This window comes from Lepidochelys kempii, chromosome 20 (genome assembly GCF_965140285.1).
Source record: "Lepidochelys kempii isolate rLepKem1 chromosome 20, rLepKem1.hap1, whole genome shotgun sequence".
Lineage (NCBI taxonomy): Eukaryota > Metazoa > Chordata > Testudines > Cheloniidae > Lepidochelys > Lepidochelys kempii.
In genome coordinates this window covers 5,888,152-5,904,842 of record NC_136399.1, presented here as the reverse complement: position 1 = coordinate 5,904,842, position 16,691 = coordinate 5,888,152, and the positions used below count along the sequence as shown (strand labels likewise).

Here is a 16,691-nt window from a genome sequence, read left to right as displayed (position 1 = left end):
TTGCTTGTTGGAGCTGTCGTAGGACCAAGCCTTTCCCTTTCCCCATTGGAAAGGGAAAGCTCTTTACTAGTTTAGGTAGCTAGAACGCTTGAGTTTGTGGGACTAGAATATCAGAATCTCCTTTTTGTTCCCATCACATATGTGTCCTCTGTAGGAAATGGAGAAGGAAATCAAGAGCGTATTCCGCAGTGGAAACCAGGATGAGATCCTGAGCGAAGCTTTTCGGTTAACGATAACCCGGAAAGATATTCAGACTTTGAACAACCTGAACTGGCTTAATGATGAGGTAACTCCTTCACCAACACAACTGCAGGTTCCTTACTTCTAAAAGTGAAAAGATTCTGGGGGAAGCAGTAGCTACTCCACACTAACTCTCCATGCGGACACTCTTACTGCACACTGAGTGCCCTTAGCTAAACTGTCCGAGGGCACTTTTAGTGCACGCTGAGTGTGTCCACATGGAGAGGTAGTGCAGAATAGCTGATACGCTTTAAAATCAGACCCTAGCTTACTGCATTCATACAGCCCTGGGTAGTAACGAGAGCTAAGCGCATAATTGACTTTTCAGTTTAACACCCCCCGCCCCCCCCCAAAAAAAATTGGTTTGGATCCAATGAAATGTCACATGTCAATTCCAGTCAACATTTCTGATTTTTTTTTTCCTTCAGTTTTGGCTGAAAAAAACAATCCACCAAATTTGACCCAGATTCAAAACTAGTTTCTGTGTTCCAAAAAGTTCATTTTTCAGCACTTTACTATTCAAATTTTTTTTTTTGCTCTGCTCTAGTAAGTAGCCTTGTCACCTTTTCTTCCCCCCCACCCCCCTTCTTCTCTAAGGCTACTGAGGAAGGAGTGGGCTGATGGTGGATAATCTGAATGGGCAGTGTTTTGCTAAATTTTAACGTAAGGGCTAGTAGTCCACAGTGCAGAATGGGTACCTGTAGCTACGCTGTAGGAACTCTGAAGAAGTAACTACTACTTAGTAGAGCTTAGGGACAAAAGTTCAAAATCCAAGTCATTAACATTAAGTTCTGAAATCCATTTTTAGAAAATATTCTTTTGCTCAGAAAACTTCACTTTTTCACGTGCATGCAAAGTAATTATTGCAAAGTTATCAACACACATGGATGATTTTCCCTCCCAGATAATTAATTTCTACATGAATTTGCTGATGGAACGAAGCAAAGAGAAGGGGTTGCCAACAGTTCATGCATTTAATACCTTCTTTTTTACCAAATTAAAAACTGCTGGGTACCAAGCAGTGAAACGGTGGACAAAAAAGGTGGATGTTTTCTCTGTGGATGTTCTCTTGGTGCCTATTCATCTTGGAGTCCATTGGTGCCTAGCTGTGAGTATTCATTTGTTTAATGTTGTATTAAAAAGAATGAATAGCTGGAACAGATGCAGCATGAATTCGTTTAACCTCCCCATCTGTTTTGTGGTTTGTGCACCGGGCAGATATACCCTGAGAAATTCACATTCATGGCTAAAGATCGGGAATTCTATGGTGGGCCACAAAATATCTGTAATTTTTAAAGCGTGATTCTAACCTAAAAAGTGGCTCTGTAAAAATGAGGTGACATCATTTTTGTCTTCCTGGGATTCACGTCAGATTTGCTCAGTTTTTGCATAAAGAGATTTCACCGTTGGTCCCACAAACTCATCCTACGCTCTGACAGCCAGTCAAGGTTTTTCACTCTGATTTATGATTACCAGTAATAAAGGGTTCTGTGGGCCAAATTAAGCCCTCTGCTGTACCTGCACACCTCCGTGGTCCCTCCGAGACTCCTGTCCAAACCTACCTGAGGTTGATAAGAGAAACATGGAAAAGCAGCGGTGGTGATAGTGAGCAGCAAAACCAGATGTGTCCTCTCTCTCTACTGCCCTTGGAATACTGCATGCAGTTCTTGGCACTTCAGCACCAGAAAAATGTAGCCCAATTGGAGGGAGTGCAAAATTAAGCAACCTCCTGCTACCTTACAATAACAATAGGCATGTGAAATCTAAGAGCAGGAGTAAGTAGAATAGTAATTGAGGAAAAGGGTGGTGCAGTAGTTAAAGTGCTAGCCCTGGACTTAGGAGACCTGGGTTCAATTTCCTGCTCTACCACAGACATCCTGTGTGACCTTGGCCAAGTCACTTAGTCTCTCTGTGCCTCATTTCCCCAGTTGTAAAAATGTGGATAATAGCCTTGCCCTTCCCCACAGAGGTATGTTGTGAGTATAAATATGTTAAAGATTGCACGGTGCACTGATGCTGTGGTAATGGGGGCCATAAAAGGACCATTTGATAGAAAAGTCCTCTGAGAAATCCTTGAGATTTCAAGGGACATCCCTGTGGATGGTCTAAATTCCTGTCAGTTTTTTTTTCTTATCCTTGCTTTACAGAGAATACGGCTCTAGATTTGCAGAATATATGTCCTGGGAAAGAGGAAGTCACTTTGTTTACTGTATTATTAACAAGACTTTCTCTTTATGTAGGTTATAGACTTCAGGAAGAAAACCATCACCTATTACGATTCTATGGGTGGAATAAACAACGAAGCCTGCAGGATACTGTTGTGAGTAGCTGATCTGTATTTGAGTGTCACTGTTTTGTCTAAATGTTACAAATATTTCTGTCCCTTACTAAATGATGAAGTAACACATGAGACATTTAAGATTCCGAGAATAGATGGAAAGCCGTGCTCTTGGCCACAGTTAGTAGCTGAACATCCAGAAACAGCTAAGGATACAGCAGGACCCTGCTCCCACTGTGGTTTGGTCAAAGGCACACCCTCTTAGTTGAGGGAGCAGGTGTTGCCACCATGTCTTCCAGCTGTTTCCCCACAGTGTAACTTCTGTTTTATGTGGGGTTGGCCTAACCTTGCTAACTCTCATCCCAAAACCCAGCCTCTGCTTGACACTGGGGAATCTGAGCTTCTGCCATATCTGGGCCTAAGGAAATAAACACATGGAGCTGTGACATTGGTATACTGAAGACATTGTAGTCCACTGCCTCACTATCTTCTCTAAGAACCACCTGTGTTGAACAGAAAGGTGATGAAATAGAACCATGTGGGTGCACTACATAAGTGGTCCATCAGGGTATGCAAACTATTGCACAATGCTATTCTCTATGTCCAGGGAATGGAACCACAGGAGCACCTGGGCCTTTCCTTGTCGAGGCTCCTAGGTGTGTCGCTGACCGATCTAAAAGAATCAGCATGGACACTTGATCTTCATCCGTTGCCAGAAGATCGTCAGCCAGTGAGACCAGAGTAGTTTCCATAAAATACTCAGTCTTAACGCCCCCCTCCCCTCCCCCCACTGACCTATAAATTACAGACATCGGAGCACTCCAGCTATTTCCAGATTCTGTGCTGCTACTTTTTCTGTGATCTTTGTCACAGTGCAGGGCAGCTACACCTGGATACCCCCTCAGTAGTTCAGCAAGGGCACCTGCTCTCTGCTTTCAGCTCCCCCGGCTGTCGCCTTTCTGTGGTGGAGAGCTGCATCTCTCTTCTGACCAGGGTATTCCCAGACTACACTGTTCTCTTGCCTTTATTGTGTAATTCCCAGCACAGTCAGATTGTCCCAGGATGCCTTCTTGCTTTCTCTTCGGAGACGGGTAACAGTATAAGTACTACAGATAAAAGCGATCACACACCGTTTTCTAGGCAAACCTGCTTCAGTCTTAAGGTAAAAAGGATTACAGAGAAAACCCATTAAAACACAATAAAAGAACCTACACGCATACTAGTAGATTTATCAGAGATCATCCCAACCCTCACATAGGCCTGTCAGGTGCAGTCTTTTAATACCTTCCTTAGTGGCATCCTTGTGGTTACAAGTTCATCAGAGACTCAGCTTCAAACAAGCACACTCATAACATGTTCAGTTGCTTTTTGTACACTTCAGGGGTCTTTGAACAGGAGTTTCCAGGAGCAGGAAGTATGCAAAGGATCTCTTTTCCCTAGGGCATATCTTCAAAAGGTTGGCTTTGGAGTGGGAAAATTTGTATTCTCCTCACCTCAAGATATTTCCTGCAGAAGTCCACTTCTCATGTATTATTCCAAAAAGACCTTTAGTCTTCCTTCCAAAGATGAACACAGTCTTGTCTTTCTGCTACAGAAGTTCTGTAAAATCTCACAATAGTACATAAACATTTGCATTTGTAATACAATGACTGCCAAAAACACTAATTCAGTAAGATTTAATTTAATTCACTAAACTTAATCTTAACTACATTAAATTTGCTCTGGATATTTCAGGAAATTGTCAATCCATCACAGTCTCTCTGAAAGAAAGAAAGCAGGACTGATTTTCAGATTAAAGAGATGGATTCTGGTCAAGAATCCAACATCTGCCTCTGAGAGATGGCACCTGTTGACATCTCCGGGAATGAACCCAGTGTTTCCGCTCTGGATTTTGCAAGCCTAGTGCCCACGTACTTACCGTGGCCTGTTCGTGTCAAATAGCTTGGTAACCTAGCTCCTCCATTGCAGACTGACACATTCTTCCTGCTTTCCCCCCACCCTCCAAAAACCACGAAATATATCACTCTCCCAAGAGGATCATTAAGAACCAGGATGCCCTAGGTGGTGGGTGGCTTGTGTCTCGTGCTGAGCACCAGAGCTCCTGATGAAAGTCTGGGAATGTCATTTATGTCCCTAATGAATCTCAAGGCATGAATGTGCCTTAGTTTCTGTTACCAACCTGGACTGGGGCTAAGATATTTTTCTTTCTGACTCATGCTGAAAATCAGTTCCTGCTGTCGTGCCTGTGAGCATGACTCTTGGATATATGTGCAACCTTCAGTGCAAACAGGCTTGCCCAAAGAGTCTGGAGACTTGAAAGGAGCTTTCATTTGAAGTATTGCGAAATCCAGAAAAGAAAAGAAATAAAGAATCCAGTTTGAATCAGCCCCTGCACTTTCCCATACCAAGAAGCTGGGTCATTAGAGCAGGGTTACAAATGCAGCAGCGTACAAAAAGGCAAAAACTTGCAAAGGTTCTCAAGTCCTATTTTCAGAAGTCTTTGAAGTGCAGAGGTCCCCAGGTCTCATTTAAAATTAGTGGGACTTTTGAATATAGGACTCAGGCTGCTATGTCCCTTAATGTAGTTCTTATTCTAGGTTTAAATGGGTCTGGTAGCTAAATCTCTCAAGAGTCACAGCGCACTCAAGTGATGCGCTCTGGTATTGCAGGGGATGTGTTTTGTACTTTTTCTGAAATCCTTTCTGGTTTCTCTCTGCACCGAGTGAGTCATATTTAGAATTGGAACAATCTGCTATAATGTAAATGTTTATGTAAATGAAATATGGACATGAAGGAGACAAGTGCAATATAAATGCCTAGCTAGGAATCCCTTTCAATATAATATTGATTGTATTTAGCACTTTTCATCCCTTAAGATCTCCAAGTGCTTTCTGAGTTCCATATGCCAGAATAACTTCACTCACTACAAAAATAGCTACAAGGCTTCTCTTCCATTTCTGAGTAGCTAGGCTGAGAGTCATAGATTCCAAGGCCAGAAGAGACCATTGTGATCATTTAGCCTATCTTCCTGGATAGCACAGGCCAGAGAACTTCCCCAAAATAATTCCTAGAGCAGCTCTTGTAGCAAAACATCCAGTCTTCGTTTAAAAACTGTCATTGATGGAAAATCCACCATGACCCTGGTAAATTGCTCCAATGATTGATTAATCTCACTGTTAAAAATTTACACCTTATTTCCAGTCTGAATGAGACAAATCCGTGAGAAAGGAAGAATTATGAGAAAAACATAAAACCTCTGAAAATGGGCTTAAAATACAGTGGTCTCAGACTTAACTGCTGTTGCGATAGCAAGAAGTCACCAACATCTGGTAAATAAGGCTACAACTGAGATGTGATCAAGTAAGTCAGGAGGTTTTGCCTAGTAGTGCATTTAGGGTTTGGGATGAGGACCCAGCTCTTTAGATCGCTAGCTAACAAAACTGTTAAGCTACCACATAGTGGCCTTAGATTTTGGCCTATTGGCTAATGGGATAGGTGGGATTTGAGATAGAGACCCAAGATTTCAGCCTATTGGCTAACAGCACGGTTGGAATCGACAGTAGCAATGTGCAATTACAGCTCATTCTATGCCCGTGCCATAATTGCTTTTCCCTTTGTTTCCTTTTAGGAGGCTTTTTTGGTTGAATGCACTGGGAGGATCACACCGGGAAGAGGGGACGGAGGTCCTATTCATGGTTAGTGACCCTTTCATGCTTTCAATCTTTAGAGCTTCCTGAAGGTGGTGAGTTTTTAAATAATTTTTAGCCCCATTTTACTGATGGGAATGATTTTCAGGCATAGAGCGGTTCGGTGATTTGCTGAAGGTCAAATGGCCAGGAATGAATAATGGTTCCCCAGCTTTCTATAGCTGGGTGAATGTCATGGGAGTTGTGCTCTGTGTTGCTATTTGGGGGCCTGGGGTATGTGAATGTCATGGTAGCTGTGCATTAGACCTTGCAAGCGAAGTAGGGTTGGCCTGGTCAGTATTTGGATGGGAGATCTTTCAAGAAGGTGATGCTGGTTATTCAGCTTGTTTTTTTGATTATCTTCCTTCATAAATCCAGTGCCTGGTAGCAAAGTACCCTGGACTGTACTAGGAGGTTCTGCGTTTTGACTCGGGCTTGTACACGCTACCTCTTATGTTGGCATAACTGATGTCACTCAGGTGTGTGAATAAAGCCACACCCTGAGCGACGTAAGTTGCGCCGATATGGACAGTGTTATGTCGGCGGGAGAGCTTCTCCCACTGACATAGCTACCACCTCTCGCGGAAGCAGTTACGATGCCAGCAGGAGAGCTCTCTCCTCTTGGCATAGAGCGTCTTCACCAGACGTGCTACAGCAGCACAGCTATGCTGCTGTAACACTTCGAGTGTAGACTAGCCCCCAGATGTAAAACTAAGGTCTTTACCTTTTATGGTCATTACAAATCTCAGTATCGTTTTCTCAAGAATAGGAGTGATAAAGGGACCACTTAAAAATCAACCTTACTAAATCTTTTTATCTATGGTTATAAGTCTCACCTAAGAATGCCTAGAACTTGAAAGATTAGAGGGGAACGTTTTCTCTGGTTTTTCAGTTTTTTTAAACCCTGTGCTTGTAGCAACACATTGTGCATCGATTTCAATGTTTTACCTTCAGAGTCAGTCAATTTCTTCTCGTTTGTGAAGATCTTGGAGGGAAAAATATTTTAAAATTTACATTATAAATCCACAGAAATTTATGGGGGTGGGGGGATTTAGGAGCTGAAGACTCTTAGTTATACTATTTTAAAAATACCTGACTATATCAATTTGATTTATCCCTTTTAATCCAAATGTCATGACCAAATGCAACTTGGAAAAATTAAATTTCTGCCCCCATAAATTTCCTCATGCAGTTTCAACTGGAGAGATGCATTTTCTTTCCCTCCCTAAAAACTTGTTCTGGGTTGTTGCTTATGCACAGTTGTTGCCATGTGTATGTGGCTACATTCCTGCAGTGGCTTGAGTGGTCCTTATATGTGCAGACTGTAAATCACCAAGGGATACTTCTGGAAAACCGCAAAAGAGATGGTCACTGTTAATGATAGTATGTAGTTGTTAATTCCCGTGCTGTTCTAGAAACCATAATGTAGAATTTCCTGGCCTTTGTGCATTTACCCTCTCAACCCGCATTGCAGTAATATGGTTTGCAATTACTCTAGATCTAAATTTCTAGATTACATGAGCTGCTGAATCTAGTTCTTCACTAAAGCTCATATGCTGTGTTTACACCTCAGCTGCATTCCCTTTACCCACTACACCTTGATCCTGCTCTTGACTCCCCAGGCCTGCCCAGAGTCTCAGGGTTCACCCACAGAGATCCAGTTGCAGAACTGAGGTCTCATTCTGAAATACATTCCAGTTGATCTCGCCTGATGCATTCTTTATAAATCTGCTATTTATTGTTCTGAGTGCTCTTCTCTTTAGAGTGTGTGCAGATCAGTATTCTCTTTGGTTATGTCATTATTTTACTAGGGATTGAATTTAGATGTGCAGACTGGTAGGATTTCTTCTCTTTAAAAAAGAAATCCTGAGAGTGCTTGTATAGTGCAATGAAAGATACAAAGCACCGAAGAATAAGAGCCAGGCAAGTTCTTGTTTTCCCTAGATCCTGACCTTTTCCCCCAGCACCATAGGATCGGGCTGCACCTATCTGCCAGTATATACCGTGGGCAGCTCAGACTTCTGCACAGGGGCTCTGCCACACTTCCAAACAGTCCCTCACAAGACTCTCTTCCTCTGGCCAGCTGTACAGGGTGGGGGCTCAGCTCTCCTTTCTTCCCGTTTACAGACTTTTTTTGACAGTTTGGGGCTAGTTGTGAGCGATTTGCCTCCCCCCACCCGCCCAACCTCTTTCCTTCTCTGGGGCCAAAACTTGGAGATTTTAAAAAATCTCCAACAAGAGAAGGCTCGTCTCCAGAACTGCACCACCTTCCAACCTCCTCTCATGTATTTGACATCATCCTTTCCTCACAGGCTGGCTGAGTCAGCCAGCTGGAATAAGCGAAAGGCGAGGAGACCCCTACCTAGAAGCCGTTGTAGAGATTGCAGTCAGCCAGCAGATCCTTGCTTAGCCAAGTGAAAGGGCTTGGAGTCTAGACAGCTTATTGAGGCTTCTCCATTTCCCCCCGTGCCAGCCAGACACTGGTAGAAAATATATTGCTTGGAACAATCTAATTTCAGCTGATATCCAGGGAGCTGGACCGCCCCCACCAGACCCTATTTGCATCCAGCAAAATGCAGATTGCCTTTTCTCAAAGGAAACATACCAATGATCATCAGGAATGGACACTTCGGTGAGGGAAGGATGGACTAGCTCCCACTCTTCATTCAGGGCTGTTCCAAGTTATCTACCTGCTGTCAGCTTAGCTACTCTGCTTTCATATACTGTGCCCATCTTATGTGCCCATGAGAGAATCTGCCATCATTTCAGCAAGTAGATTCAAGTAACACTTCTAGCACAATGGACATGTTTTGGGACTGCCCCAAGTCTTGTTCTTTCCACAGATGATCCTGGAAATCGGGAATAGACAACCTGACTGTTCTTATCTCTAGGAGGCTGATGACCTGGAGTGTCTCTGACCTTGACTACATTCGCCATGGATGGAGGAGCCCCCTCTGTGCTGCTTGTCTTGAAGCTGATGTCCATTGGCAGGATTTGCCAGTGGGGTTTGCAAAGGAAGAATTCTGCTATTAGATGGGCTTTTCTTTTTCCTCTAGCCAGGGGATGGAATTACTGGGTGGCTTCCTCATCTTCCTTTATGCTGAGACTGTTTCCAAGCATCTAAGAGGAATCCTTGAAGCTCTTTTAGGTGCACCCTTGCCCATGAGGTTATCTCTGTGCAAGAGAGAAGGTAAAGTTGGATGGTGAAGCTCTGCTCCTTCACACCTATAGGAGTATGGGAAAATTCTCCTACTAGTGCCACGATGGTAGAATTGACCACTGCTCTCAAGGACTTCTTTGCAGGGTGGCCTTGAGCTAGGCCACGGACATCCTACCATTGCACCTCATGTCTTGCCATGTGTCATCAACTCTGGCTCAGGCAAGTCTGCAGTGGATCACGTTTCCTTAGGCCGGCACCTCTGTCCAAACTGACAACCAACACTGTTTTCCTTAGCTGGTATCTTCCCACTGTGCTACTGGCTTCTGTGTCCCATCCATTCAAACCCACGGTATTTAATCTCTGTTTCCTTTCTGTGCTTACTGATCAAAACCACCACGGCAAGAAGAATCCCTGAAATTTCTGCTTTGAGAAGATGCAAGCCCTGTGGTACCTTCCAAAGGGACAACATTTTTCTTTAGAGTTTAGAGTCCTTTGTAACCAAGATTTTAAGCCTGCATTCCCTACCTTACAGGAAACCAGTTGGTCTGTCCAAGGTAGCTGAAGGAAAAAGCCTAGCATGTGTTAGATGGCAGAAGAGCAGTGAAAATTTACTTTAGGAGAACCAAACAGCTGAGGGGAAATATCATTTGTTCATCACCATTCAGCCTTAACTCCTGGGTTTGTGGAGCTTTGGAATCCTCCCACGCCAGGCAGAGCTCTGCATCACCATGGCTTGCACAGCTTCCGATAAACCGATTCCAGAATGGATCGGAGCCCTGTCAACCCACCCCCGCATCCTGAGCAGAAAGTGCCTTAACTACTACTGAGGAAACCAACCGCAAAGCTGGCCCCTGGTCATCCATCAGCACCTGCAGCAGCCTCTTTCAGCAGGAAGGTGCTCCCAGGAGCAGTCCCAAAATACTAATTTTTAGGGGAGGGGGAAATTGCATTCTTTGAATGTTCTTCTTTCTTCCCACCCTGCCAGTGTTTCCATACCCTAGTTGCTTGGGGCTGAGGATGAGGTCAAGGTCCAGGTCCAGAACTGAAAATCTGATTTTTTCCCTTTTTAGGAGTGACCTCATCCCCAGTCCACCCCACCAAGATTAGTTCTTTGGGTGATTTTTGCGATGGCCTCTTTGGAGTCCATGCCTACAGCCTGCATAAGAGGTTTATAATAAATCTACTGATAAGACATTTAGGGTTTCAATGCAGCGTGGAAGCACTCATCTGGAGAGGATTGTTTTGAGGTGTGGCCTTCAAAGAGAGGCCTGAGTTGTCTCTGGAGGAGAGACACAGCCCAAATGTCTGACAGGGGCAGAAGTCCTTTCCAGAAAAGAAATAACTAGGCAACAGATTTTTCCATTATTTCACTGGTACCACACTTGCCCTTTTCCCGTCCTCCGGCACCTGCCCCGATCTCAGTGATGGCTCAGAAGTGAGGGCCAACTTGTGAATAAATTCACGAGCCTGTTCCTTGGCAACTCTAGGCCTCATTTAGTCTGGGCTTGCTCTCTTGAATGGATTGTTTTCCTATTTTCCCTTACATTTTGTGTCTTCAAGATAGAAGTCTTCAAGGAATTTCCCTGCGGTCAGATTGGCAGGGACCTGGGGGAGGGGGTGTTGCATACTTCAAAGCATGGAGCATGGTTTACCTGTGATCCTTTGGGCATAACTCACCTAATCAGTCCTTGCCATTGCAGGGGCCTTGGGCATCGATGGCACCTCAGTCTCTCCTAGTCTCTGTATACACAGCTTAGTGTCCTGAGGACTGAAATGCTTTGGTCTAACTCAAGATTTTGGGCTTAACGTAGGAGTATTTGGGTGAAAATTAATAGCCTGTGATATACAGAAGGTCAGGATAGTAGATCTGAGGGTCCCTTTGGTCCTTAAACTCTGAAAATATTATTTCTCATGTTGTAGACAGGTTTTATAGAGCAATTTTATAGCTTGGCCTCTCTAGACTTCTGTATAGGAGTTGTCCTGACTTATTAATGCATCATCTTCGTTGCCAGTATTCCTTTCCTCCCAATGGATTTGTAAAAACCCTGTCTGTTCCCCTTTGGTTAGCAGTAGTTCATTCTGCTGCCCTGATTCCACCACCGCTTTAGCTAGTATAGCGGGTGTATTCTTGTTGGATTCTCTCCTCTTTTTTTTCTTGTGCAAACTCATTTTTTCTCTGCACATCTTTGGAGTTACTTTGGCTACTTCTTGTTTTTTCGCATTCTCTTGATGGCTTTTGTGGTCTGATGCACCTTAATTTTGGTGTTTTCAGATGTCCCATTTTCCCACTGCTGGACTGAGTGTGATTTGCTCACTAGATTTAATTCCCCAAAGATGCTTCCTTGAAATCTAATATCCTTGAGTCTTTACATTGCACACCCCCCCCCCCCCCCCCGCATTACTACATTGCATTCAAATAACTCCTGACCACTAGTTCTAAGCTTTCCTATTGCACACACACACTGTCGGTCCCTCCATATTGGTAAGAAAAAGATGAAACGTTATATCAATGACCGAATGGAACCCTGGGTGAAGAGGTCTTGGAAAAAAGATTGCGGAGTTTTAGAACTGATGTTAGCAAGTTACATAGCGTCCTTCAAAGTTTAGCATCCAGGTTACTATTTAACATCTACATACCTGCAACAAATTGCTCTTGTCCACATTCACTGAGGACACCACATTAAAGTGGGAGGAGATGATGAATGAGGACAGCAGAATGTGAGCAGCAACAATCTACAGGAAGCTCTAGATACAGGAGAAGTGAGTTCAGTCTCCAAACCTAAAGCTCATTTTGAAGGAGCCTTTCCAGCCAAACCAGTTGCTATTTTGGCTCTTCCATATCATGAGTCGCCCCTTAATTAATCAGGAGATTTCTGCTGACGTGTTTGTGGCTTTGACCCTTGGCTCAGTGGATATTTTTGGGATGAGTTTCAGAGCTCTGCTCAGTCCTACTTCAGATTGCCTAGAACTTTAAAATTCTGTGTTAAAAAGCAAGAACTGCCAAGGGTGAGAGAGGAAAATATTAAATTTCCGAAGCCCAGTTCTCAGAATTAATTGGAGATGGAAGTTTTAGATAAACTATGAATTAAAAATTGATTTTTGTTTGTTTGTTTCCTCTCTAAGCACATTCTCTGTCCCCTGTTTCCTGCAGGCAATACTTAAAACAGGAAAGTCTTGACAAAAGACGGAAAGAATTTGATGCTAACGGCTGGTTGTTGCTCAGCAAGAAGAGTCAGGTGCGTTGGTCTCGCACAGTTGGAGCCCATAGTAGGGACCTGAGAGAGCTGCACAGATGGTATCGTGGCCTAATCATTCCCCGTTGTTAATCTCTCACTGTCACTTGATGGTTGTGCATGGGAAAGCTGCTCTTCTCCAAGATGAGTCAGCAGCAGCCCCAAGGGGATCCACTCTCACATCACAGAGCACACCTGAGCATAGCACTTCCATCTCACCAGGGAAGAAGGATGGCTGTGTGGTTAAGGCAGTGGAATGGGAGTTAGAAGGACCCAGGTTCTGTTCCTGGCTCTGCTTCAGCCTTTTTATGTGGCCTAAAGCAAGTCACTGCTCTCTCTTCCTCCATTTCCCATCTGTAAATTGAAGCTAATCCTCCCCGCTTCTCTACAGGGGTGTTGTAAAGACAAGTTCACCAATGACTGAGGTCCTCAGACCCTAGGGTGCCTAGATAGACATGACTACCTGGAGTCCATGATGCACCATCAGTCTCCTCATTTCAGTTGCTTCCCAGAGTGGGTTGCTCCTCACTTTTTTTTTTTTTCATCTCCATTTGACCAGGCAACTATTGGCCCATCTGTTTCAAAGCTTCATTTTGCCCCAATGCCCTAAATCTCAAGAACATGGAGACACCCTGGGGTTTTCTTACCCGCTTCATTGCTCATGGCCCTTTATCTGTGGAGCGTTTGCTAAAGTTGAGGGGAGGCTTTGGTCTCCTCTAAATCTAGAGGCTCAGAGCTTGTTTTTACTGTTAAAGGAAATCCCTCAACAAATGAATGGCAGCGACTGTGGAATGTTTGCCTGCAAATATGCTGACTGCATTACCAAAGACAGACCGATCAATTTCACTCAGGTAAGCTGGGCACTGACATGTTGGGGTGCGCTGTGGGACTAACGCAGGATCCCATTGGCAGCGGGTTGGCTCACACGGAATGATGATAGGAGGGTCAATAATGATGTTGCCAATTGACACTAAATGTCTTTATTTTCCAGATCTTCCGCTCCTTTCTCAGTTGTCAATGTCTTCTAATAGTTTTCCACACTTAGCACAATCATTCATTAGGTCCCTTAACACCCCAGGATCCGTAGGACTGGATGACACATTTGTATATCTTCAGATTTTGTTTTCCCCTTCATCAATATCTATTTTAGAGGGTCCCCCTTACTAGCTGTGCTATTCTCTTTACATGGGGGAAAAGTTCATTCTTGTGCAAAGGGCAAGGTGTGTGCATCACTCAAGTCCCCAGAGTAGGCCTTACTTCATTTGCACAGAGGATTTCTACTGGCCATACAAATTTGTGCCACCAAAGGCACCCCCACCCTCCCCAGTGTAAACACTCTTTTGTACCTTTTAAGTGGTTAATAGTAGATTGGCTTGAAAAGAACATAATGATCATGGTTTCATCTCCGCTCACACGCAGTGAAAAGAATTAAGGTTGAGATTTTCACAGTAGCTTAAGGGAGTTAGGTGCTCAAATCCCACTGAATTTCAATTCAGGCACTTGGTTACATTTCATGGGGAACAGGCACATGTGTAATTAATGCGCATTCTGTGGTGATCGGGTGTAGAAACCATCTATTAGGAAAAGGGGCATTAATGTGGGTGTCTTTTTCTCTCTCCCTTCCCCCAAGCAACACATGCCCTACTTCCGCAAGCGGATGGCCTGGGAGATCCTCCATCGCAAGCTGTTATGATGACACTGTGCCAAAAGCTGGATCCTTGAGAGATTCTGTCAAAAGCGTCCAGACTCGCCCCTCTCAGCAATCAGCAATCTCCACTCCAACAGACATGGGACTTGCGCTGGTTTCCAATCAAAGAAATCTTAAATGACTCAGTATGAGTTTTTATGAACTCTGCTCATGGACCAGTGCATGATGGGAACTGTCAGAAGCACACTCGCCTTGGGGTTTTTTTTGTGTTTTGAAACCTATTTTTACAATCCAGTGGACAACTTTGGACATTCAAGGAATTTATTTTCTGCTTCTAGAATCTCTCGCTGTCAGTTCCACAGAGCTGATTGCTCTACACTTTCAGGTTTCTAGATTTCAGGGAAGGGGAAAGCAATTACATGGGTTTCAGCATTCCCACTGTGAGCAGAAGAACCTAACTCTTAAACTTCGTGGTGGGTGGGGTGGGATTTTATGTAATGGGCATACTTGGGGATGGAAGCTTTGTGGGCTGTTAGGTACCAGCACATAGGAAGCAGCTGCTCTGTTGATTGCCAGCAAATGGGTATGCTTGCAGCTGGTAGAAACTGGACAGGAAAACGCAAGCCCTTTGTGTTGATGGTCAGAAATGGTGATTCTAACAAGGACTCATTGGTCCTTTGTATCTATTCTGCTAGTGACCCTTCTGCTCTCTTTCAAAGCCAGCATTTTTTCCCCCTAATGGCAAGCTCAGCCGACGGTCCCCTGAAATCAACGCCTACCTATCAGTCGTGCCCATGGTGCCTGAGACAGAATAGGACATGGTGCTTGCTTCTTGTAGAGCTGACAGGAAAACTACAAGCATGGGATAGTTTCTTTTGCGAGCAAATTTTTAAGCCGCCAGGAGTGAGATGATCCATGAGGCTGGATTTGCTTGGGTCAGGTGCCACTTCTACAGCATCATTTTTCTGACCAAGGAAAATAAGTCTCCCAATTTTTAACATAAAGTGTTGTTTATGGAATTCAGGTACACATACAACTTCTTGTAGATTAGGACAAGCGTACTGAGTATGATTAATTGTTTCTTATATTTATATTTGACAAGTGTTTCCCAGAGCAACGAAGAACAAACAATTTAATATGTATCTTGTTCAGCAGCTGTCCTCTTGCTTCCTTGATTTTTAAAGTCCTACCAAGAGACAATGGATTTGATTCTCGCCAGTCACCTTCATTCAGGGCATGCATTTACAGCTGAGCAGTGTGGGTGTGAAACACCCCGTATCTGAACTCTTCCCCCCACTGCTTGGTAACATTTTGCCTAGGTATAAATGATGACACAAGGTGCGAGGCCGTGGTGTTGGATCCAGGCTCTGGATTGAGGTTAAAATGTGCTTCCAGAGGCATCATTTTTAGGTACATTCAGGCTGAGATTTTCAAAGGAACCTAAGGGAATTAGGCACCAAAATCCCATTGATGTTCAGTGAGGAATTAGAAATAAAATTTTTAGAAGCACTTAAGCCTGTTGAAAGTCAATGGGATGTAGGCATTTAAGTCATTTTAGGTATTTCTGAAAACTTTTCCCTGGGTGTTTGACTCCCTTATCATTTGAAAATCCCAGCCTTTGTTTTTGCTGATGCATTCAGCTGTCTAATTTATTTTGAAGCCTGGTGTTTTTGTTTTTTGGGGGGTGGTGGGGGTCAGGGTGTGTGTGTGTGGAGGGGATGTTTGACTACAATTTCCCAAACAACCAAGCCTAGTTTCTCCAATTTATGTATCTTTTTAATTATCAAGTAAAGAATTCAATAATGTGCTTTTGTATTTTGTCTCCAAATAGGGAATATTTTTTACATTTTTTCTGTACCCGTATAAACAGTAGTTTTGTACAAAATGTCCCCACAACTAGGTTGTGTTCTTCATAGACTGGTTTGTAAATTCCTTTGTCTGTGTGTGTGTTTTATACCAAGCTCATTTAGTACCTTTTTTATCTTTTACTGCAAGTAAAGATCTGAAACCTGAAACTGTATTTTTTGTAATGTTACATTGTTAAACTGTCTGTAAAAGTGTCTATCCTAATAACCGAGGGACTCCAACATTGTTTCTCTAACAAACTGTTCATATAGATGGATGGCAAATTTACTTAATACATTTTTTTTGTATTTTGAAATAAATATCACTTTCAATAAGCTGTCCACACTGAGTAGTTTTAGTTTTTCCCCACAGTCGTTTCTTTACCGGGGGCCCTAAGAGGAAAGACGCATTTCATGATGAAAGGTTTCAGAGTAGCAGCCGTGTTAGTCTGTATTCGCAAAAAGAAAAGGAGGACGTGTGGCACCTTAGAGACTAAGCAATTTATTTGAGCATGAGCTTTCGTGAGCTACAGCTCACTTCACTATTACCAGCAGGAGAGTGGTATTACCTGCTGGTAATAGTGAAGTGAGCTGTAGCTCAC

General features: G+C 43.5%; 1 protein-coding gene across 5 annotated transcripts in view; it reads left to right on the top strand.

Moving 5' to 3' along the window:
* Positions 1–16,431, top strand: part of SENP1 (SUMO specific peptidase 1) — a 32,764-nt gene extending 16,333 nt beyond the window's left edge. Inside the window, exons 13-18 of one of the 5 annotated variants that reach the window (XR_012155682.1) lie at positions 155–286; positions 1,145–1,348; positions 2,481–2,560; positions 6,147–6,213; positions 12,516–12,600; positions 13,353–13,441. Coding sequence is in view for 3 of the 5 variants with exons in the window: in XM_073318126.2 (XP_073174227.1) it covers positions 155–286; positions 1,145–1,348; positions 2,481–2,560; positions 12,516–12,600; positions 13,353–13,448; positions 14,228–14,290 (660 nt within the window). In the remaining 2 variants the exon portion in view is untranslated. Of the gene's footprint in view, positions 1–154; positions 287–1,144; positions 1,349–2,480; positions 2,561–6,146; positions 6,214–9,047; positions 9,395–12,515; positions 12,603–13,352; positions 13,449–14,227 lie in introns of those variants that run through there. The other 4 variants (XR_012155681.1, XM_073318126.2, XM_073318127.2 and 1 more) reach the window with 4 other exon arrangements.
* Positions 16,432–16,691: the final 260 nt, after the last annotated feature.